The sequence below is a fragment of the Panulirus ornatus genome, chromosome 2 (genome assembly GCF_036320965.1).
Source record: "Panulirus ornatus isolate Po-2019 chromosome 2, ASM3632096v1, whole genome shotgun sequence".
NCBI classification, from domain to species: domain Eukaryota; kingdom Metazoa; phylum Arthropoda; class Malacostraca; order Decapoda; family Palinuridae; genus Panulirus; species Panulirus ornatus.
Window position 1 is genome coordinate 32,161,264 of NC_092225.1, and position 23,320 is coordinate 32,184,583.

At 47.3% G+C, this 23,320-nt stretch overlaps 1 protein-coding gene across 4 annotated transcripts in view; it reads right to left on the reverse strand.

Annotated features, from left to right (window-relative positions):
- LOC139755977 (lachesin-like) overlaps positions 1-23,320 on the reverse strand; it is a 244,332-nt gene that overhangs the window by 115,625 nt on the left and 105,387 nt on the right. For 2 of the 4 annotated variants that reach the window (XM_071674872.1, XM_071674844.1), the window contains exon 2: positions 5,740-6,604. In XM_071674872.1, the coding sequence (XP_071530973.1) occupies positions 5,740-5,830 (91 nt within the window). In that variant the 5' untranslated portion in view covers positions 5,831-6,604. Of the gene's footprint in view, positions 1-5,739; positions 6,605-21,322; positions 21,505-23,320 lie in introns of those variants that run through there. The other 2 variants (XM_071674862.1, XM_071674852.1) reach the window with 2 other exon arrangements.

Sequence of the window (23,320 nt, forward strand, 5' to 3'; positions counted from 1 at the left end):
ATGATGGAGGGGCGTCAGTGGGTGTGTGTGTGGGGGGAGGTTCACGTGACTCAGGATCAGCTGGATGTACGACACATCTGGGGCCACCACCCACCCCCTCCCCCCTTCCCTCCAGCCTTCCCTCCCTCCTGCCCTCCAGCCTTCCCTCCCTCCTGCCCTCCAGCCTTCCCTCCCTCCTGCCCTCCAGCCTTCCCTCCCTCCTACCCTCTAGCCTTCCCTCCCTCCTGCCCTCTTTCTTTTTTCATAATGGTTTGCCGTTTCCTGCGTTACCGAGGTAGCGCCAGGGACAGATGATCCAAGACCACTTCCGTTGGCACTGTCTGTAGCTGCCATGTGTAATGCACCGACACCACAGCTCCCTGTCTACATGTATGTATGTATGTATGTATGTATGTATGTTAGTCACATTAATGAAGTAGTAACATTAAGTCAGGGCGGCTATGGTTAATGTTGATCTTCGTGTGAGAACAAGACGCGAGCAGGCTGCTCCTCCTCCTCCAGCTGCTCCTGTGGTAACCCTTCGTCAGTGGGCGACCCATAAATCAGGGTGACGGAGAGGCTTTAACATTGCGCCTGTAATGTAGTGTGTGTGGCGCCTGTAATGTAGTGTGTGTGGCGCCTGTAATGTAGTGTGTGTGGCGCCTGTAATGTAGTGTGTGTGGCGCCTGTAATGTAGTGTGTGTGGCGCCTGTAATGTAGTGTGTGTGGCGCCTGTAATGTAGTGTGTGTGGCGCCTGTAATGTAGTGTGTGTGGCGCCTGTAATGTAGTGTGTGTGGCGCCTGTAATGTAGTGTGTGTGGCGCCTGTAATGTAGTGTGTGTGGCGCCTGTAATGTAGTGTGTGTGGCGCCTGTAATGTAGTGTGTGTGGCGCCTGTAATGTAGTGTGTGTGGCGCCTGTAATGTAGTGTGTGTGGCGCCTGTAATGTAGTGTGTGTGGCGCCTGTAATGTAGTGTGTGTGGCGCCTGTAATGTAGTGTGTGTGGCGCCTGTAATGTAGTGTGTGTGGCGCCTGTAATGTAGTGTGTGTGGCGCCTGTAATGTAGTGTGTGTGGCGCCTGTAATGTAGTGTGTGTGGCGCCTGTAATGTAGTGTGTGTAGCGCCTGTAATGTAGTGTGTGTGGCGCCTGTAATGTAGTGTGTGTGGCGCCTGTAATGTAGTGTGTGTAGCGCCTGTAATGTAGTGTGTGTGGCGCCTGTAATGTAGTGTGTGTGGCGCCTGTAATGTAGTGTGTGTGGCGCCTGTAATGTAGTGTGTGTAGCGCCATGACGCCACTAACCTCACCAGTAGTGGTTACAAACGGGCGTCGTTACTGGCCGCTATACAGACTAATTGCCGTTATTTACACTGGAACGTAAGGACGAAGACTATGTAAACATGTTTATAAAACAGATTCCAGTACTGAGTTGGCTGACATGGAGGGTTAGACCGAATGTTAGGAGAATGTTTGTTGTTTCGTATGTTTGTTATGCTGAGTGAGCGGGTGTGTCTGTGTGAGGAACCCTCATCCGTGTATGGCCACCACCACATCCTGCCACATACAGGCACACCACACGAACCCTGGTGGTCTGCCGGGGTCACACCACACGAACCCTGGTGGTCTGCCGGGGTCACACCACACGAACCCTGGTGGTCTGCTGGGGTCACACCACAGGCCAGACGGTCATACCCAGAGCTTGTACCGTCGTGTTCAAGGATCGTACCTTCCTCCTCAAGCAACGTACCGTCGTGTTCAAGGATCGTACCTTCCTCCTCAAGCAACGCACCGTCGCGTTCAAAATCTTAATTCAGTCATGAGTCAAGGTTTCACATTATGACAATATTATCCCTGGGGATCGGGAAGAAAGAATACTTCCCACGTATTCCCTGCGTGTCTTACAAGGCGACTAAAAGGGGAGGGAGCGGGGGGCTGGAAATCCCCCCTCTCATATTTTAGATCTTCCAAAAGAAGGAACAGAGAAGGGAGCCAAGTGAGGATATTCCCTCTAAGGCTCGACCCTCTGTTCTTAACGCTACCTCGTTAACGTGGGAAATGGCGAATAGTATGAATCATATATATATATATATATATATATATATATATATATATATATATATATATATATATATATATATATATATATAAGTGTGTGTGTGTGTGGATGCAGTACTCAGAAGTAGCGGATGATTAGCGAGCGGGTCGCAGATGTGACATCAACTTGCACCAAAATATGCAAAATTGCGTATTAGCAAAAGTTTTGTAAACAACAATCAAGTATAAGTTCCCTCACCATGATGTGTGAGGCGAGGAAGTGTTTACATGACGTCTCACACCACAGACGTGGGGGAAGACTGACACACAAACAGTAAACAAGGACTAGTATTGCAACCGGCCAACGTTCACAACAGATACAACAAACAAGACGTTCTGTCACACTTAGACTGCCATTATCCTGCCCCCACACTCTCCCCAGACCGGCCAAACCCAGAAATCAGGTAAAAATTTATATTCCATTCGTCCGTTTCTATGAAATATCCGGGTAAGCATTTTTTTCTCTATATTACATTGTGTTCCTTCATACATATATCCCTGCTCGGTGATGTATGAGAGGGAGTGGTGGGTAGGGAGGAGCCTTGTGCTGTACTGTCCTGTCTCCATCTATAGTGGTGGGTGGGGAGGAGCCTTCTGCTGTACTGTCCTGTCTCCATCTATAGTGGTGGGTGGGGAGGAGCCTTCTGCTGTACTGTCCTGTCTCCATCTATAGTGGTGGGTGGGGAGGAGCCTTCTGCTGTACTGTCCTGTCTCCATCTATAGTGGTGGGTGGGGAGGAGCCTTCTGCTGTACTGTCCTGTCTCCATCTATAGTGGTGGGTGGGGAGGAGCCTTCTGCTGTACTGTCCTGTCTCCATCTATAGTGGTGGGTGGGGAGGAGCCTTCTGCTGTAATGTCTTATCTCCATCTATAAAGGTGGGAAGGAAGGATTCTTCTTGCTATATATATACTGATTAGGAAATGAAGTTATCATAACTGTCTATCTTCCCTATGTAATGCCACACACACACACCTACCTCCTGTGTCTCGCATGTTTGTTGTGTTCGTTTCTATGGCAACGATTAAACTTATTAAAAAGCATCATTACCAACAACTGCGATCCTGAGCCACTGTGTTGTCTCTATACTCCTCCAGTTCCAAGTTGCAGATTTTGATACTTATGCTGATATATATATATATATATATATATATATATATATATATATATATATATATATATATATATATATATATATATGGTGAAGTCATATTTCAGTAGTTCATACAATTTCATTTAACATATTTTTCTATACATGTGGCACGACATGTTTCGTGGAGACAATCCACCTCATCTTCAGGTACCAGTACTTAACAAAGTTATTCAAATCCCAACATCACACTTGAGTCCCGCCGTCCAGCACCTATGTATACAGACCCACCTCCGTACGTACGCTCAGTCTGGCAGTAACCGGTGAAAATGTACAATTATCAAATTAGAGTTCTTAATATTAGCAATTAAGACATTTAATGACGTTACGGGTGGCATAATCAGCAGAAGGGTATAAGACAACTGGAGTCTTACAGGATGATCGCTTTCATGACGATGTTTAGCGATCGCATTTTTGTGGTCATCCCTGCGTACTGAGTGACAGTGTCAATATCATCTTTCAGTTACAGTTTTTCTCGTCTGGCCAGTGTACAACATATTTACATGCCTTACATTTGACGGCGTAAACACTTCCAATTGTTGGATGATTTGGCCTATTTCTGATTAAGGTCTTACTGATGGTGTTATTGTGCCGTAAAGCAATATTACAAGCCATGTTTATTAGAACATGTCTTAAATTAGCTAAGTTGGTAGAACATGGCAACGCTAAACATTTACTTATTTGTCACATTTTTGTTATAAGAAACATAACATGTCTTCCTAGCTTTCCAGTAAGCTTTCATCACATACACTTCTTATGTTGCTTTCCAGTACAATAAGACAACATACACGACGCTCAAGTTAGCGTCATCCAGCACCTCCCACCTACGTCATCCAGCACCTCCCACCTACGTCATCCAGCACCTCCCACTTGTTCATGAGGAGCAGTGTCGGTGGAAACTGATCTTTTGAACAGAACATAACACAAGTCATAACAACTGAACAAAAAATGAACGCAGGATACAACACTTGGTGAGAACATGAGCATAATCGCCACATTTGAGCAGAACATGAACACAAGTCAAAACACTTGAACAAAACATGAACACAAGTCAAAACACTTGAACAAAATATGAACACAAGTCGTAACACTCGTCTGACTATGTGATCCAGATCTTGTTCAACTTTGTTCTTCATTCCTTGAGCTGGACGCTACGACCTGGAGATATGGAATGACCTTTGACCTGTTCCTCAAGTGTTAGGTCAAACTAGAGTACGACAGTCAAACTGAGCACGACGGTACGACCCAACAAGGGTCGTACCGTCGTGCTCAGTGGTCGTGCCAACATCTGGAAGGGTCGTACCATGGTGGTGTGGAGGGTCATCCAGCGTTATGTACATATAAGTACACAAGTTATGTACATATACGTACATAAGTTATGTACATACAAGTACACAAGCTATGTAAATACAGTACATACGTTATATACATATAAGTACATAAGTTATGTACATATAAGTACACAAGCTATGTAAATACAGTACATACGTTATATACATATAAGTACTTAAGTTATGTACATATAAGTACACAAGTTGTCTACATATAAGTACATAAGTTATGTACATATAAGTACACAAGTTGTCTACATATAAGTACATAAGTTATAGTAAAACTGGCGACTCTCCTCACGTCTGCTGTAGGGTCGGTGTGTCCTTGAAAATGTTCATAACTTTGGATGGTACTTAAAGTTTACAGGATTTTGCAGATCTTAGCAATCGTGTTCTTTTTTCCCACACATTTCGTTCAAGATTGTCTGCCTTACTGTAAACTAACTTTATATCTTCATATTTAGTAGATGTTTACATATTCATTGATGCAAAGATATTCTGTTGGTGTCTACCGCAAATATTTGTATGATATTTTACATGAGGATAAAGACTGTGGCCAAGTGTCGACACATGGTGTGTACCGCAGCTCTGGCTGGCATCCCCTGCTGACCCCAGGATGCGTCCCTGTATGTATGTATGTATGTATGTATTTATCTATGCAGGAGAAGTATGGCCTTTCCTCACTAACCATCCTGTATGGTCAGGTTCACTGCTCCAACACGCGCCTCTCATGACTGACTGACTGACTGACTCCCATCTTCATCCCTACAGCTTAAGTCTATCGCTCAAGTCAGTAGTCACTCTGACCTACGTATACCCAACCCTCACCTCCAGCCACCTCCTCCACATGTATGTATTGTCCAATACTAACCATACAGGGGCACCTCTCCAACCCCGCTCCTGCTATGGGCTTGAAGGATGCAACACAGAAGCGCACAGACCAATGATGTATCAGGATAACAAGGATGGTTAAGAACTCTACTAACCCGGGGTCTATACACAACAACATACAATTTTCACTCTCTTCATTTTCATAAAGATATTCATGACCACCTCCCAATTTTCACCTCCCCCACCCCAAACCCCCAACCCTAAAAAAAATGTGGGGAGGGGAACCCTCGAAGCTGAGGAAAGAAGGGCATGGACACGAGACAGAAAACAGGATGAGGTAACACACGAGGGCAGACTTACCTTTACCGTGAGCTGTGTTGTGTTGGCTGAGGGACAGGACCAGGCTCACCACAGCCAACCACTTCTCCCGACCCGCCATCATTATCATCATCGTCTCCTCACAACCATCAACGTCTCTCTCTTTATTATTCGTTATCTGATCCTTCGATAATTCGTCACAAACGTGGGCACAAATATCCCACTACTTTATTTTATCTTTTAATAAACGAATAAAAAATCACAGTTGCAGTTTTCCAGTGTTGTCTTAGAACGTGGAACCAAAGCCAAGCATCGTGTTAAGCCTGGCACACACACACACAAACACACACACACAGGAACAACACAGAGGTTCGGGAGGCGAGAGTAAGCCAAGTCGTCAGGGTCTGCTGGTCTGGGGGGCACCAGCGAGTTAACACGGGTGCCGGGGCGTGGCGGTGGACCTCAATGGCACTATTAGCTCCCCACACTGCCTCAGAAAGAGGCTTACTGCTATTGACAAACTCCCTTTTATTCGTGGGGAGACGTGTTCCACGGCCAGGCACACCAGATCTCCTTACGGTCCGCCTCTATACAAGTCTCCCTCAGTCTCTCCCATCGATCAGCGGGCGCCCGAGCACAGATTTGGTAGTCGAACTCCCACGGGACGCAGCGGCTGACTCCGTCGTCGTCGTCAGAGTGGGATGTGGTCGACTACCTGGCCTCCGACTCCTGTCTACAGTCAGAGTGATGGATGGTGGGCATCGGGAGGTACCCCATCCAAGCACCTTGGCCGGGGATCGTGATGTGTCCTGCCTCAGAGCGGGGCTCGGTGACGCTGCCATAGAGAGTCTGACGAAGATAAGACGTGGCGATCCATCCGTGGAGAGAGGAGGGGCGGCGTCACTCTCTGAAAAGAAACGGAAATTATGTGTGGGTCGAGTGTGTCCAGACGAGATGATCGAGTCACAAGGAATAATTTCATGACACAAACCCTTCTTATACCCAAAACCTGAGCGACGCGAGACTGATACACAACTGGCGAAGACCAGACAGCACTGTCTCCCGGGACAAGCAGTCCAGATCATCACCTGCAACCATTGTACAACTAAGACTGGCACTAACACAATCATCAATTCACATGTCGACGCTAATGTGATGCATTAAGGACCAGCGATAACAACTGAGTAAAACCTGTATGTCACAATGGGACATCCAGTAACCACTACCTCTCCACACTAGCAAGAAAGGAACAATAAGCTTGGTTGAGGTAGTGTGTGTGTGTGTGTGTGTCAACCTCTCATTCTTCTTCCATATTGCTATCCTCTCTTGATCACTACATTCCCTCCAACCCTCCAACCCGTCCCTCCCAGATCTCTTTCCCCTCATAACGTCGTCCCTCACACAAGAATCAACATATTAATAGCTTTATCTCTCGCCTCCTGCACGTGCCACAGGAAGGTGTTCAACGTCTCAGTTTGTATCGTGAGGTTCAACAGAGGGAAGTGCTGACGTGTGTGTGTCATGGTGGCGTACCTTCCAGACTGCAACACAATATTATGATATTTTATTACACTTGGTAAACTTCTGCAAACAATACCAGACAGTCTTCTATGTACGGTCGTTGCAGTGACTTTCATCCACAATAATTGACATAAATGTTATAATCTGGGTAAATAATCATCATCAAAACCAACTGATCATAATAAGAACAATCATAACATGTGACGAATAAGTGGCGAAGACTTACAACAACAACAACAACAATGTCTGATTTATATATCACATGGCTTTCTCACCAGCTACCATAGTGTGTGTGTGTGTGTGTGTGTGTGTGTGTGTGTGTGTGTGTGTGATGTTCGTGGGCTGGACGTGCATCGTCAAGTGGCTTCACCGTGATTGAGGAGTCACCCTCGACGAAGGTGTATCATCATCAGTGGCCGGGAGGAGGACAGTCTCGAGGACGACCTGGCTCCAAAGTCTTCGACGATCAACCACTGATGATCCACTGGACGTCCTGTCCTTACGATCAACCACTGATGATCCACTGGACGTCCTGTCCTCAGGGGGTGCCAAAGGCCGATAGAGTGGCATTGCAGCATCCAAAAATAATGAGAGAAATTGAAGTTTTAATTTAAATCCCGTTTGGCGGCGCCAAAGGCTATGAGGGTAGGAGGAGGGAGCACACACACACTGAGGAGGTCTTCCATGTTGACATCTTAACTGGTTGTCATGTTCATCATCATTGTTCCTCTGCCAACATACTGGGTCACCACAAGTCAGGATCATAATGATCCATCCTAGCATGTGGCCTCTCCTGGGCCACCCAGCATGGCAGGCGGTGTGGCCTAACCTGGCTCACCGATGTTGTCTCTCTCCCCAGCTGAGGCTGGAGCCCTGGGTCCTGTGGCCTCGTCATGTGGCCCAGGTGGGGTCAGGACCCTTCACACGACCCCAGGCATACCAGCAGGTCGAGGCACGGCAGCGCCACGCTCTCTGTAATGCCTCTATAACTAGAACATGTTTTGTTGTTGTTGTTATTGTTGTTGTTCACACATGATCAGTCTGAAGAACATCACCTCTGCACACACGAGGATCGAACCCGGGACCTAAACTGTCTCCAGCAGACCTGCTCGCCCGCCATTCTCGGTGGCCCGGGTTCCATTCTCAAACCCACAGAAGGGGATATATACACACACACACACACATATATATATATATATATATATATATATATATATATATATATATAAGTAAATTGGGGAAATTTTGAGTTAATTGTTATACAGATGTAAGGTACAACCGATTATACTGAATACACGAGAGAGAACACTGAAGTAATAAGAACAAAATAATAATAATGATAATAATAATAATAATAATAACAATAATGATATAAATTAATGGTTTATCAAATACAGTGGAGCCAAGGTTGAAAATATGTACAGACTGTACAGACCACAGTAAGACAAATGGGGTGTGTCAGTGCTGGGGCGTCCCACACACTACATACATACATACATACATACATACATACATACTTACATACAGGACGTAAACACAGGGGGACTCAGTTATTGAACACTGATGGACACTTGTATTAATGAACATAACAGAACACCAGCCCCCGTAAGCAAACAGTAAACACAAACTCTTCATTGTAAACACCTGAACTATTATAATAATCATTTGAAAACGGAGAATATTGAACCCTCATTCAGGATGTGAACGATGAACAAATGAAATTCAGGCATCAATTTTGTTATTCATGAACATTATATTACGAATTTTGATTCTTGTTCATAACAGAATGAAGAAGAAAGAAAAAGATCAGGCTGTAGAATGTTCATCTTGAAGATGAACATGTTGTACAGCATAACACTCACCACCAACTTCTAAATCAACAGCAGTGAAAATGTATGAGTATCTTTTGCAATGAAAAATTATTTCAGTTACATAAGCAAGAACAGTGAACATTGTAGGCTGTTCTTTGTTCATATTGAGTGAATAATGATCAGTTCTCAGGTAGAACAGTGAACTATTAAACTGACATGGTTTGTACCTAACAAGTGAAGCTACAATAACAAATTTATTAAAGAAACTGAACAGAGAAAATACTATGAATGAATAGTGAACAATGAACAACTTTTTTATCTGAACACTGAGGAATGAACACGAAAACCAGTGATAACCACAGAACAGTGAACACAGAACACCAGCGGCAGGAGAACAGTGAACAGTGAACACCAGCGGCAGGAGAACAGTGAACAGTGAACACCAGCGGCAGGAGAACAGTGAACACCAGCGGCAGGAGAACAGTGAACACCAGCGGCAAGAGAAGTGAACAGTGAACACCAGCGGCAGGCCAAGCGGACGCGGTGCGCCGGCGAGCGTCGGGCGGGCGGGCGGGCGGGCGCTGGTGACGGTGGCTCTGTGTGTGTGTGTGTGTGTGTGTGTGTGTGTGTGTGTGTGTGTGTGTGTGTGCCCAGGTCAGACAAGCTACCATCATGATGACCTGTCCACCAGATGTAGGGATCATCAACACACCTCCAGCTGTATTGATCACTAGGTCACACATGTCTCGTTCTCTCAATCATGACGTCATTTCCAGTCTAACATCTTGTCTGACATGTAAATATTAATTTGATCTAGTCACATTAAACTTCAGTTGTCGCTACTTATATTCTTGTGAGTAGCCCCAGCAGGGTCAAGCATGTGTTGACAAGTGTTGTATGTGTACAACATTATCCCCTGCCTCACCCACCCACGCAGGAGGAGGAGGAGGGAGTCTCGCTCCTTCGTCCTGACCCCCATCTCTACCATCCTCTACCCTTCAGTAATAACCAGTTGTTTTATGAACAGTCCAGCATCTCCCTTGTTCTCGTGCTAATATAATTCATCATTGAGATGAACCTTCCTCAGGTTATCATAGTCAAATATATCTTACAAACATGAAGTCACTTGGTCTGCCAACCAACCATCGTGTTTGGGGTTTTTCTTACAGTCAACATTAAGACCGACAAGATCATGTACGGGTCATGTACAGGAATATGACATATTTGTCTCATGTCATTGAGGACGACGACTTGACCATTTAAGTCCAATGAATGAAGGGTTAAGCCGTACATAAGGTACTAAGTCGTCACACACAGAGGTTAGGTGTCGTACACAAGGGACTACGTCGTCGTACACAGAGGTCATGTTGTCGTACACAAGAGATACACGAGTTCAATCTTGCTGTGTCTCTCGTCTTATCCGCTGGGCTGGCGGGTCAAGCATCATGGCAGCAGGGAGACAAGACCACAAGAACCAGAGGTTGAGGAACCCGTCACCAGAGGTCCTCATAACTCAGCCGATCTTCGAGACAATGACACAGACAGACTTGCCAACGGTTGAGGAACATCGAAGTGGCATGGATGGTGGTGTGCTGAGAGGGTCATGGATGGTGTGCTGAGAGGGTCATGGTTGATGTGCTGAGAGGGTCATGGTTGATGTGCTGAGAGGGTCATGCATGGTGTGCTGAGAGGGTCATGGATGGTGTGCTGAGAGGGTCATGGTTGATGTGCTGAGAGGGTCATGCATGGTGTGCTGAGAGGGTCATGGTTGGTGTGCTGAGAGGGTCATGGTTGATGTGCTGAGAGGGTCATGGTTGGTGTGCTGAGAGGGTCATGGATGGTGTGCTGAGAGGGTCATGGATGGTGTCCTGAGAGGGTCATGGTTGATGTGCTGAGAGGGTCATGGTTGATGTGCTGAGAGGGTCATGGTTGATGTGCTGAGAGGGTCATGCATGGTGTGCTGAGAGGGTCATGGTTGGTGTGCTGAGAGGGTCATGGTTGATGTGCTGAGAGGGTCATGGTTGATGTGCTGAGAGGGTCATGGTTGGTGTGCTGAGAGGGTCATGGATGGTGTGCTGAGAGGGTCATGGTTGATGTGCTGAGAGGGTCATGCATGGTGTGCTGAGAGGGTCATGGATGGTGTGCTGAGAGGGTCATGGTTGATGTGCTGAGAGGGTCATGGTTGATGTGCTGAGAGGGTCATGCATGGTGTGCTGAGAGGGTCATGGATGGTGTGCTGAGAGGGTCATGGTTGATGTGCTGAGAGGGTCATGCATGGTGTGCTGAGAGGGTCATGGTTGGTGTGCTGAGAGGGTCATGGTTGATGTGCTGAGAGGGTCATGGTTGGTGTGCTGAGAGGGTCATGGATGGTGTCCTGAGAGGGTCATGGTTGATGTGCTGAGAGGGTCATGGTTGATGTGCTGAGAGGGTCATGGATGATGTGCTGAGAGGGTCATGGTTGATGTGCTGAGAGGGTCATGGTTGGTGTGCTGAGAGGGTCATGGTTGATGTGCTGAGAGGGTCATGGATGGTGTCCTGAGAGGGTCATGGTTGATGTGCTGAGAGCGTCATGGATGGTGTCCTGAGAGGGTCATGGTTGATGTGCTGAGAGGGTCATGGTTGGTGTGCTGAGAGGTCATGGTTGATGGTGCTGAGAGGGTCATGGATGGTGTGCTGAGAGGGTCATGGGTTGAGTGTGCTGAGAGGGTCATGGATGGTAGCCTGAGAGGGTCATGGTTGAGTGTGCTGAGAGGGTCATGGTTGGTGTGCTGAGAGGGTCATGGTTGATGTGCTGAGAGGGTCATGGATGGTGTCCTGAGAGGGTCATGGTTGATGTGCTGAGAGGGTCATGGTTGGTGTGCTGAGAGGGTCATGGTTGGTGTGCTGAGAGGGTCATGGTTGGTGTGCTGAGAGGGTCATGGATGGTGTGCTGAGAGGGTCATGGATGGTGTGCTGAGAGGGTCATGGATTGGTGTCCTGAGAGGGTCATGGTTGGATGTGCTGAGAGGGTCATGGTTGTGTGCTTGAGAGGGTCATGGTTGGTGTGCTGAGAGGGTAATGGGTTGTGTGCTGAGAGGGTCATGGATGGTGTCTTGAGAGGGTCATGGATGTGTGCTGAGAGGGTCATGATGGTGTGCTGAGAGGGTCATGGATGGTGTGCTGAGAGGGTCATGGATGGTGTGCTGAGAGGGTCATGGATGGTGTGCTGAGAGGGTCATGCATGGTGTGCTGAGAGGGTCATGGTTGGTGTGCTGAGAGGGTCATGGTTGGTGTGCTGAGAGGGTCATGGATGGTGTGCTGAGAGGGTCATGGTTGATGTGCTGAGAGGGTCATGGTTGGTGTGCTGAGAGGGTCATGGATGGTGTGCTGAGAGGGTCATGGATGGTGTCCTGAGAGGGTCATGGTTGATGTGCTGAGAGGGTCATGGTTGGTGTGCTGAGAGGGTCATGGTTGGTGTGCTGAGAGGGTCATGGTTGGTGTGCTGAGAGGGTCATGGATGGTGTGCTGAGAGGGTCATGGATGGTGTGCTGAGAGGGTCATGCATGGTGTGCTGAGAGGGTCATGGTTGGTGTGCTGAGAGGGTCATGGTTGGTGTGCTGAGAGGGTCATGGATGGTGTGCTGAGAGGGTCATGGTTGATGTGCTGAGAGGGTCATGGTTGATGTGCTGAGAGGGTCATGGTTGGTGTGCTGAGAGGGTCATGGTTGGTGTGCTGAGAGGGTCATGGTTGGTGTGCTGAGAGGGTCATGGATGGTGTGCTGAGAGGGTCATGGATGGTGTGCTGAGAGGGTCATGCATGGTGTGCTGAGAGGGTCATGCATGGTGTGCTGAGAGGGTCATGCATGGTGTGCTGAGAGGGTCATGGTTGGTGTGCTGAGAGGGTCATGCATGGTGTGCTGAGAGGGTCATGCATGGTGTGCTGAGAGGGTCATGCATGGTGTGCTGAGAGGGTCATGGATGGTGTGCTGAGAGGGTCATGCATGGTGTGCTGAGAGGGTCATGGTTGGTGTGCTGAGAGGGTCATGCATGGTGTGCTGAGAGGGTCATGCATGGTGTGCTGAGAGGGTCATGCATGGTGTGCTGAGAGGGTCATGCATGGTGTGCTGAGAGGGTCATGGATGGTGTGCTGAGAGGGTCATTGATGGTCTGGAGAAGGTCGCAGCGCTCGGGTAACGCCGCCACCTTCCTAGATGATGCCAGAGACTGTTGCTGGTCAGGGTGAGGTGACTTCGTGGGTACAGGCGCGACATGGTGGCTCCAGAGGACCACAGGTACCAAGTGCTACCTCCCCAGGGCCACAGACACCAGATGCTGGCCCCTCAGGACCACAGGTACCAGATGGTAGCTCCCCAGGGCCACAGACACCGGAGCTTGGCTCCTCTGACACTCCTGGGACGCAGGATCGATAGCCATCCCAGCGACTCCCTCATGATTCCTCATCACCAGGTGGAGCCATGAGGCCGGCAACACGTAGCTTCTTCATGATCTCTCATCACTAGGACGAGACTTGAGTAAGATGTAGTCAACTCGGCCATCATCAGACACTCCTGTAGGAACCCGGCAGCTCAGTTCAGTAATGCGGTCATCCATTGTGTACCGCACACCTGACTGTGTCCTGGACACAAGAAATCGACAACATAATCAAGTGGACGACCAGCACTAGTACGGCCCCGCAGGGTCGGGTCTTGGGACCATTATTATTCTATGATGACGACTTGCTGGGCACCGGACGCTCACCTGAGCAGGTTGCAGGTCACGAAGGTGAGCGTGAGGAGGAGGAGGAGGAGGGCCCTCACTGGGAACAGGACTCAGGACAATTCCAAAGTTAGTCTGATGCACGACTGATGAAACTCATTCCAACTAAAGTGCAAAGTAATGAGGATGAGACAAGCACGACCTCACCAGGAATATGGCGGAGTCGTGTGTGTGTGTGTGACGTGTAGCCGGGTTGTAGCTACGAAACCTATACAGGAGATAAACAATCTGTTGACAAATATCAAAATGATTTAAAGTATCTGGATGATGAGATGTTTAGTAAAGTATCCTCAGAGTGAACTAGACCAAGACTAGAGTGTGTGTCACAGCCCTGGTCACTGTACGTCCAGACAGACAACAGCAGAACAAAGATCTGTTGGAGAAGGTGTACAGGAATGGCGTCATGATGATGGTAGCAGGACCAGTGGACCTGGTGACACGGAAGGTCTGACGGCACAAACTTTCCTCAGGTTTTGATAGACAGAAACCAAAATTATTTTACGTCATGAATTCGTTTTCCTTTTCTTTTGTAATTGTTGCTACATTGCAACCTCTCCTGCAGGTCTGTATCTGCTCACGGACGATATAACCTGAAATGGACTGAATGTCGATGGAATTTTTCAAAGTGTGGCTCAGTGTGGGCGCCCATATGCTTGCAAATATCATAAAATAATTATAACAGAAACAATTGTTATATTGTAATTCTATCTACATAACTATTTCAACATCAACGTATAGCATTTTAATTGAGGTTATTATCACTCGATAAGCATGTGTGTGTGTGTGTGTGTGTGTGTGTGTGTGTGTGTGTGTGTGTGTGTATGTGTGTGTGTGTGTGTTATACACAATCAATCTTTACTCATCCAATATTTCACTATTTCTATTTCAATTTCACATTACGTTAAACAGTACATCCACGTCATTATGAGCGACCATCAGTGCAATGCTACAATGAACCATCTGTTACATGTTTACGTCATATTCTGGTGCCATATCATGGTCTCCTTTTCATATCAGGGTTGTGAGTGTTGTAGTATCAGGGTTGTGAGTGTTGTAGTATCAGGGTTGTGAGTGTTGTAGTATCAGGGTTGGGAGTGTTGTAGTATCAGGGTTGGGAGTGTTGTAGTATCAGGGTTGGGAGTGTTGTAGTATCAGGGTTGGGAGTGTTGTAGTATCAGGGTTGGGAGTGTTGTAGTATCAGGGTTGTGAACGTTACAAGAGTTAAACAATTCATTTTTGTTGTGAAAATCCCGAGTTCAGCCAATGTTTCTGTGCAAGACGGGCCTCGGCACACACCAGTAGGACCTGAGCGCTGCTGTGGTGAGCGCCACAACATCTCTCCACTCCTGCTCTACTGGTTCTTACCTCACGCCAGGTTATCATCTTACTTCTTGGCTTTAATAAGAAAATGATAAGATATTGAAAATATAAGTTGATATCAGTCCAATTAATCTTTTCCAAAGCTTATGTACCAGGTTAATGTGAGCAGGTCTAACTTAACCTTTCCATACGTTACCCATCTAACCAAACCTCAGCTTCAACCACAGCCTATATCAACCACAGCTTAAGGTAAACACAGCCTACGTCAACCACAGCTTAAGGTAACCACAGTCTCAGTCAACCACAGCTTAAGATTACCACAGCCTACGTCAACCACAGCTTAAGGTAGCCACAGCCTCACCCAGGCCGGTCTACCGTGACCTGGGCTCTGGCTGGCGTGTTGCCCAGCCATCAACCACACACCCGGGACACACTCATCCCTGCACACTGAGGCAAACAAATAGGAAGGCCGGCGTTATCCAGGCCACTGTGGCACCTCCTGCCTCCAGTGTTGTGTCAGATGAGGAGCTACGTCTGTCTTACATGAGAGACCAGTGCATCATGAGCGTCTCCCCTGACCGTCTCTATCATGTATGTGGTCATCACTTGGTCCACCACGACAATCCTGAGCCACACCGTCTGTCTCGTCCTCTCCTCGAGCTTCACCAAGTGTACCGTCCAACACCTGCAGACGTCTGACCATTTCTGTCAGGACCTGACCACCGTCCGCCTCCCACTCACCACTGAACCTGACCACGTCTCCTGCTGACTGACTGGTCCCAGAAAGAATTGTACTTGCTGGATCGTTTCGTCAACATACCACACGTCTCGCTAACTAGTCTCACCCGTTGTCTGTGCTCGTCCAAACATTGACACCAACGTGTGTGTGTGTGTGTGTGCGTGTGTGTGCTCGTCCTCCCTCATCATTGTCTAGTACGTGCAGCTAACATTTCCTTTACATTTACATATTCGTAACTACATCCGTTTTTTTTTTTTTTTTTTTTTTTTATACTTTGTCGCTGTCTCCCGCGTTTGCGAGGTAGCGCAAGGAAACAGACGAAAGAAATGGCCCCCCCCCCCCCCCATACACATGTACATACACACGTCCACACACGCAAATATACATACCTACACAGCCTTCCATGGTTTACCCCAGACGCTTCACATGCCTTGCTTCAATCCACTGACAGCACGTCAACCCCTGTATACCACATGACTCCAATTCACTCTATTTCTTGCCCTCCTTTCACCCTCCTGCATGTTCAGGCCCCGATCACACAAAATCCTTTTCACTCCATCTTTCCACCTCCAATTTGGTCTCCCTCTTCTCCTCGTTCCCTCCACCTCCGACACATATATCCTCTTGGTCAATCTCTCCTCACTCATTCTCTCCATGTGCCCAAACCATTTCAAAACACCCTCTTCTGCTCTCTCAACCACGCTCTTTTTATTTCCACACATCTCTCTTACCCTTACGTTACTTACTCGATCAAACCACCTCACACCACACATTGTCCTCAAACATCTCATTTCCAGCACATCCATCCTCCTGCGCACATCTCTATCCATAGCCCACGCCTCGCAACCATACAACATTGTTGGAACCACTATTCCCTCAAACATACCCATTTTTGCTTTCCGAGATAATGTTCTCGACTTCCACACATTTTTCAAGGCTCCCAAAATTTTCGCCCCCTCCCCCACCCTATGATCCACTTCCGCTTCCATGGTTCCATCCGCTGACAGATCCACTCCCAGATATCTAAAACACTTCACTTCCTCCAGTTTTTCTCCATTCAAACTCACCTCCCAATTGACTTGACCCTCACCCCTACTGTACCTAATAACCTTGCTCTTATTCACATTTACTCTCAACTTTCTTCTTCCACACACTTTACCAAACTCAGTCACCAGCTTCTGCAGTTTCTCACATGAATCAGCCACCAGCGCTGTATCATCAGCGAACAACAACTGACTCACTTCCCAAGCTCTCTCATCCCCAACAGACTTCATACTTGCCCCTCTTTCCAGGACTCTTGCATTTACCTCCCTTACAACCCCATCCATAAACAAATTAAACAACCATGGAGACATCACACATCCGTTATCATCTCTATTTACTTGATCAGACTCATCACTCACCATCCTCTTATTATGATCATCATCCACAGCTGTCCCACCACAGACACCTACATCTACACATATCCCAGACCGTTGCTACACTTCATGATACACAAACCTCCTCCAGTGAGCAGGTGGGTAGCTCACCCTGTGTTGCTGGTGCATAATGGAGGCAGCCTAGCCAGGTCTGCAGTGGGTCAGGTTTAGTGTGTGTGAACAGATCGAGTGTTTGCGACAAGAAACTTTCTGCTCCAAGATGTATAGAAGGAATGGTTGATGTACCTCGTCCACACACGGCGGGAGGATAGGAATGTGGTCACATTTATGTACATGTCATTAATGACTCACAAATGTTCCCTCACATCATGTTGACCTAACTCAGCAGACGGACTTCCATCTTACCTCAGCAGAGATACTGGAATAAACTTTGCTGCAGGTTGACTGCAGTAAAGCAGTAATGAATATATTTCAATTCCTACATGAACTATCATCAATAAACATTATCAGTATAATTCTTCATGTGATGAAGATGTCTCTTATCTCTCTCTTTCTCCTTCGTCATGGACAAGTATCTGTACAGCTTACCCTCCCACCGCTGCGTATATATGACACTTGTAATCACGCCAGCCACACACGCAGCAAATATAACCAGAAATAAAGCCAAGTTTTTAACGGGTTTAGAGATACAGGTTATGACGTTGTGTTCTCCACATAAACACTAAATACATATTATATATATATATATATATATATCAACCCTTCAAGGGCATATTGTCCTTCACTGTATCTTCTGTTAACCACATCTTTATAAAATTTGGTCATACAGGAGGGGAGGTTTTTCAGACCTCCTCCCTGCCCCCTTCAGTTGCTTTCAACGGACACACACAGATGTTGTGGCAATGTTGTTGTGCTTCTTCTCCCCAGCAGTTAGGTCAGGCAGGATACAGTACACAACGCACAACCTCACATCATAGCATAAGTTTATCATTATATACCACAGTATACTGTGCGTCGTACTGTGTCGTGCCTCATACTATGTGTGGTGCGTCATACTGTGTGTCGTGCGTCATACTGTGTGTCGTGCGTCGAACACAGAGATTCTTACGCTGAAACTTAACATGAAAGCTTGTTACACAAGTTCCCTTACACCCTACCTTACACCCTCCCTTACACCTGATCCTACACCTGACCCTACAGTTCTTCAGCTAGTCTTGTGGACATCACCAGTGTAGTCAGTTCTACCACAGTCAGCGCCACACCCTGGCTAGACCTCCCGTTCATCTTGCCTGCTGCCCACATCTCACTCCCCCATACCACCCACAGTTCCCGGTACCCCTGCTGTGGGTTCCTACAGCCACTCGCACATCCATCATTCAGTTATTGTGCTACAACTTCACTGACCCGCCCATTCCCTAACCTCTGAGACCCCTAACTCCAGAGTCCACTTCCATTCCTCATATTAACTGTACATATTACCCAACCGCACTACACTTCACCTACACCCAGACCGACACTACACCTTTTCTACACTGGCATCTCTCCCACGTACATCATCATTACACTGGCATCTCTCCCACGTACATCATCACTACACACAGTATATATCAGTACATTATCTCTACAGACTGCAGCAAAGTTTGTTCCTTGGTGTTAGAGACACAGATCAAATGTTTTAATAAGAAGAAACTATTATTGGTCAGCCTTATCATGAACTGCCTTCATAACTTTGAGAAACAAAATATAAGATGTGACATTCTTACCTGGTCAGTAGTATTCACGGAAACGTAACAATAGATGCTTTTCTATCGCAAGAGGTTCAAGATCGTTAACATATATAAAGACCACGCCATACATAGTCGAGTCTCTGACTTTTGAAAGCCAGAGCGACTGACTGTACATGATTAATAAAGACACTCCTGACCAAATATTCTTTCATTTTCCTCCATATTTTCACTGCGTGTTGACGAGAGAACAATATGTTAGTATGTTTTACATTAGAGAAATCCTTCACCTATTCATTACGACGAGTTAGTCGGTTTCTAATTAAATAGGGAAAGATTTGAAAAGCAAATGAGGTTACATAAATGAGGCAGTACACATTTCCGCCACTATCGTTCATAATAGGCAGGTCAGAGTTGCCATGTCAACTAGCAGTGTGAACTGTGCAGGTGAGCTATGCCAGTCCTGCCTCGTCGCCTCCTGTGTTTATGGTCGTCCAATCTGGCTCAGTCATGTTGATCTCGTGTCGTCTGTTATGGAGTTCGAGTTGTTATAATACTTGTGTTGTCCTGACGAACTTAAGTCTCATGAATCAGTTCTCACACAGTTGCCTTGAGAAGCAAAATCTACTCTCACGGGACAAATTGGATTTGATCTTATACCTATGATGTGCCTAGTGGCGGCCATCTTGTGATCTACGGTATTAGTTTTATGCAATTTGAGAAATTAATCGAAGCGGAGTTTGAGTTGTTGATCTGTAGATTATTCGGATTAATCATAATCAGTCATTATCATGAGGGAGAGACAGACACGCATGACCTGCAGGTGTACCTGTGGTGGACGACACAGTGGCCCACACGTCTGCTGACCTGCCCAGCCAGGTGGCAGTGTGGTGTGGCCACTACCCAGCCAGGTGGCAGTGTGGTGTGGCCACTACCCAGCCAGGTGGCAGTGTGGTGTGGCCACTACCCAGCCAGGTGGCAGTGTGGTGTGGCCACTTCCCAGCCAGGTGGCAGTGTGGTGTGGCCACTACCCAGCCAGGTGGCAGTGTGGTGTGGCCACTACCCAGCCAGGTGGCAGTGTGGTGTGGCCACTACCCAGCCAGGTGGCAGTGTGGTGTGGCCACTAGCCAGCCAGGTCACATCCTCCGCTGTAGCAACACCAGCCCAGAAGCAGATCACATCCTGCCTGTGTCCCACCTCATAGGCCGACCCGTATTACCGTGTCCGGGTGAGGCTGTGGGTCCAGGGATGAATCCCACGTAGGTACTACCTGGCTGAGGATGACGTCATCCCACGTAGGTACTACCTGGCTGAGGATGACGTCATCCCACGTAGGTACTACCTGGCTGAGGAGGACGTCATCCCTGACCCCTGCCGACAAGCGGTGTGGGGTGCCCTGCTGTCTACATAGAATATATGTGGAAAAATAAATGACAGAGAAGTTGGAAAATTAATTACACCGTGATAGAGAAATTCCCAATACCCTAACAAGGTCATTAGAGGTAATGAGGCTAAACTACACACACACACACACACACACACACACACACACACACACACACACACACACACACACCATCATCACATGACGTATACTTCACAATATCTATATTAGAATTTCCCATCAGGAAAACAACTGTATTTTTCAAGAGATATATCATGACAAAGAGGTTCAGTATATTGTCCAAGTGTCACCTCAGGTCATACTCCAGTAGTTAACATTATACTGCCACAGGAGGTCACTATGTCGAATATTGCTGATGTTTCTGAAGGTTTGATGTTGATGTACAAATGTGTTCCAGCGGCCACTATGGTAGCCTCACACAACCAACCACCTGCCATACACAGCAGGGGCAGGGGAAGGTGCCAGGGTCCCTCACCTGCCATACACAGCAGGGTCGCTGGGGAAGGTGCCAGGGTCCCTCACCTGCCATACACAGCAGGGGCAGGGGAAGGTGCCAGGGTCCCTCACCTGCCATACACAGCAGGGTCGCTGGGGAAGGTGCCAGGGTCCCTCACCTGCCATACACAGCAGGGGCAGGGGAAGGTGCCAGGGTCCCTCACCTGCCATACACAGCAGGGGCAGGGGAAGGTGCCAGGGTCGCTGTTGAAAGACACGAGATCAAAGATGATGCGCCATGTTTGTCGCAACCAAGCCCCGTCCTCAGGTGTGTGTCTTGCCTGGCCCTCACACTGTGGCCTGGCTGATGTGTCTGATGCTGGCATCTTCACGACCACCACACCACCACAACCACCACAACCACCATCACCACAACCACCACAACCACCATCACCACCACAACCACAACCACCATCACCACCGTCATGTTTAATAAATCCTATTCTTTATGTATATGTAATGCTAACAGGTACGTACCTCCTCATACTACAGTGTGGCATACGTACCTACCACACCTTCAGGAATCCTTCGATAAAACACAACGTAAATGACAACGTAAACGATTACAGTGTAAACACGACATAGCGGTCTGGCTCACACAGAGCACAGCGGTCTGGCTCACAGAGAGGAGACGCCGCCAGGTACTGCTGTATTGGTAAGGTGGAGACTGGCTGGTTACATGCAACGAGCGAGCACCACAAGGATCAGTGCTGGCACCCACACTCTTGACTAACCATGTTGATGACCTGGACACCAGACTCACCACAACAACATCAACTACGCGGATGACGAGGTAGCAGTAAACACTGGCCAGTCAAGACTAGATCATGTGGTCATCAGAGAAATATCAAATGGATTTCAATGTAAACAAATGGCGAGTAATGTATCTTGCCGATAAGAATATCAATCAGGAAAATAAAATGCTTCAAAAGCCATGACCAGGAGTTGAAGACGAAAACAACCTTGTAGTGATGATCATTCATGACGTAGAACACGATCAATTATGACAACTACACAAAGTAAATCCTACTGGTATCTTAGGTTTCACAACTTGAGATAGAAATCATAAAACGAAAGATACAATTATAACGAACTCGTTACAGCGTCTCCATTAGACCTCATGTGGCATACCCTGCTCAGTTCTGGTGAGGAAATACTATAATGAATTCAGAGATGTGCAACAAAACTAATTCTGTCTCTCAGAAATATAACATCATAATGAAAGATTCAGTGACCTAAAATCATTTTTGAAAAACAAAAATTTCTGAAGACATCTCACAGAAATGTTCGTTATACTAAGTAGATCATTTCCTCAACATGACTTACGAAAATTACTTCACATGACAGAGATACAGCACAATGATGTGAAATATCGGTATGAAAGTAAGAGGAAATATACAACAATTTGGCAAATGTTTTCATCTGTAGAGTTGCGGAACACTGGAATGTATTACCATCACATGTACCACATACGTACACTATCAACAACTTCACATCAAGGTTTGACACTATCCTCTGTAATATTCATCATCAGTGAACACGTCTCTTGCAACATAAACAAAGATAATAAATCTATTATTGAACATAACTCCATTACCATTATCCTAGCCTCCTCCTAGGACACGACCAGCTTCATTTCTCTCCCTCAAGTGGACCAGCTGCAGTCCCCTCCCTTCAAGTGGACCAGCTGCAGTCCCCTCCCTTCAAGTGGACCAGCTGGAGTCCCCTCCCTCAAATGGACCAGCTGCGTCTCCTCCCTGGATAAGACCAGCTAGAGAGAGAGTAGGGAACTATTCTTGTTCACACTTTCCTCTATAATGTCCCAAGGCAGTGGTCAACCCCTGCTACCAGGGTGTTGCTACTCAGTAAATTCCAGGTGGTTGTTGAGCCGGAGGGATGGGTGGGCGAGGAGGCGCCTTCTGCTCCGCCTTCCACCATATACAAGATGCTGGACGCAGCTGCGTACCTCGTCGTCTTGCACGGTCAGATCCCCTGTTATCTGGCCTCTCCATGTACAGCCATCATGCCCGTCACCACCACACTACCTCAACCATGACGCCTCTACCACAGTCAGGCTGGTGTGTTTGAAGCTGAGTGTCTGGATCACGAACTAAAAACACGTCTGTGGCGCTCAGCGCCGCACTGGACCGTCTCCAGCACACTGTGTTGACCTCAGCAGCTAAACTGCGTCAGTGTAACCAGAAGATGACCACAGGGGTAGCCAGCACCACACCGCTAGCTCCACCACAGTACCAACACCAAAACTCCAACACATTACCACCAACACCACACCACCATCACATCATCACCAACACAACACCACACCACCATCACATGATCACCAACACAACACCACACCACCATCACATGATCACCAACACAACACCACACCACCATCACATGATCACCAACACAACACCACACCACCATCACATCACCAGGACCACATCACCAGGACCACATCACCTGGACCAC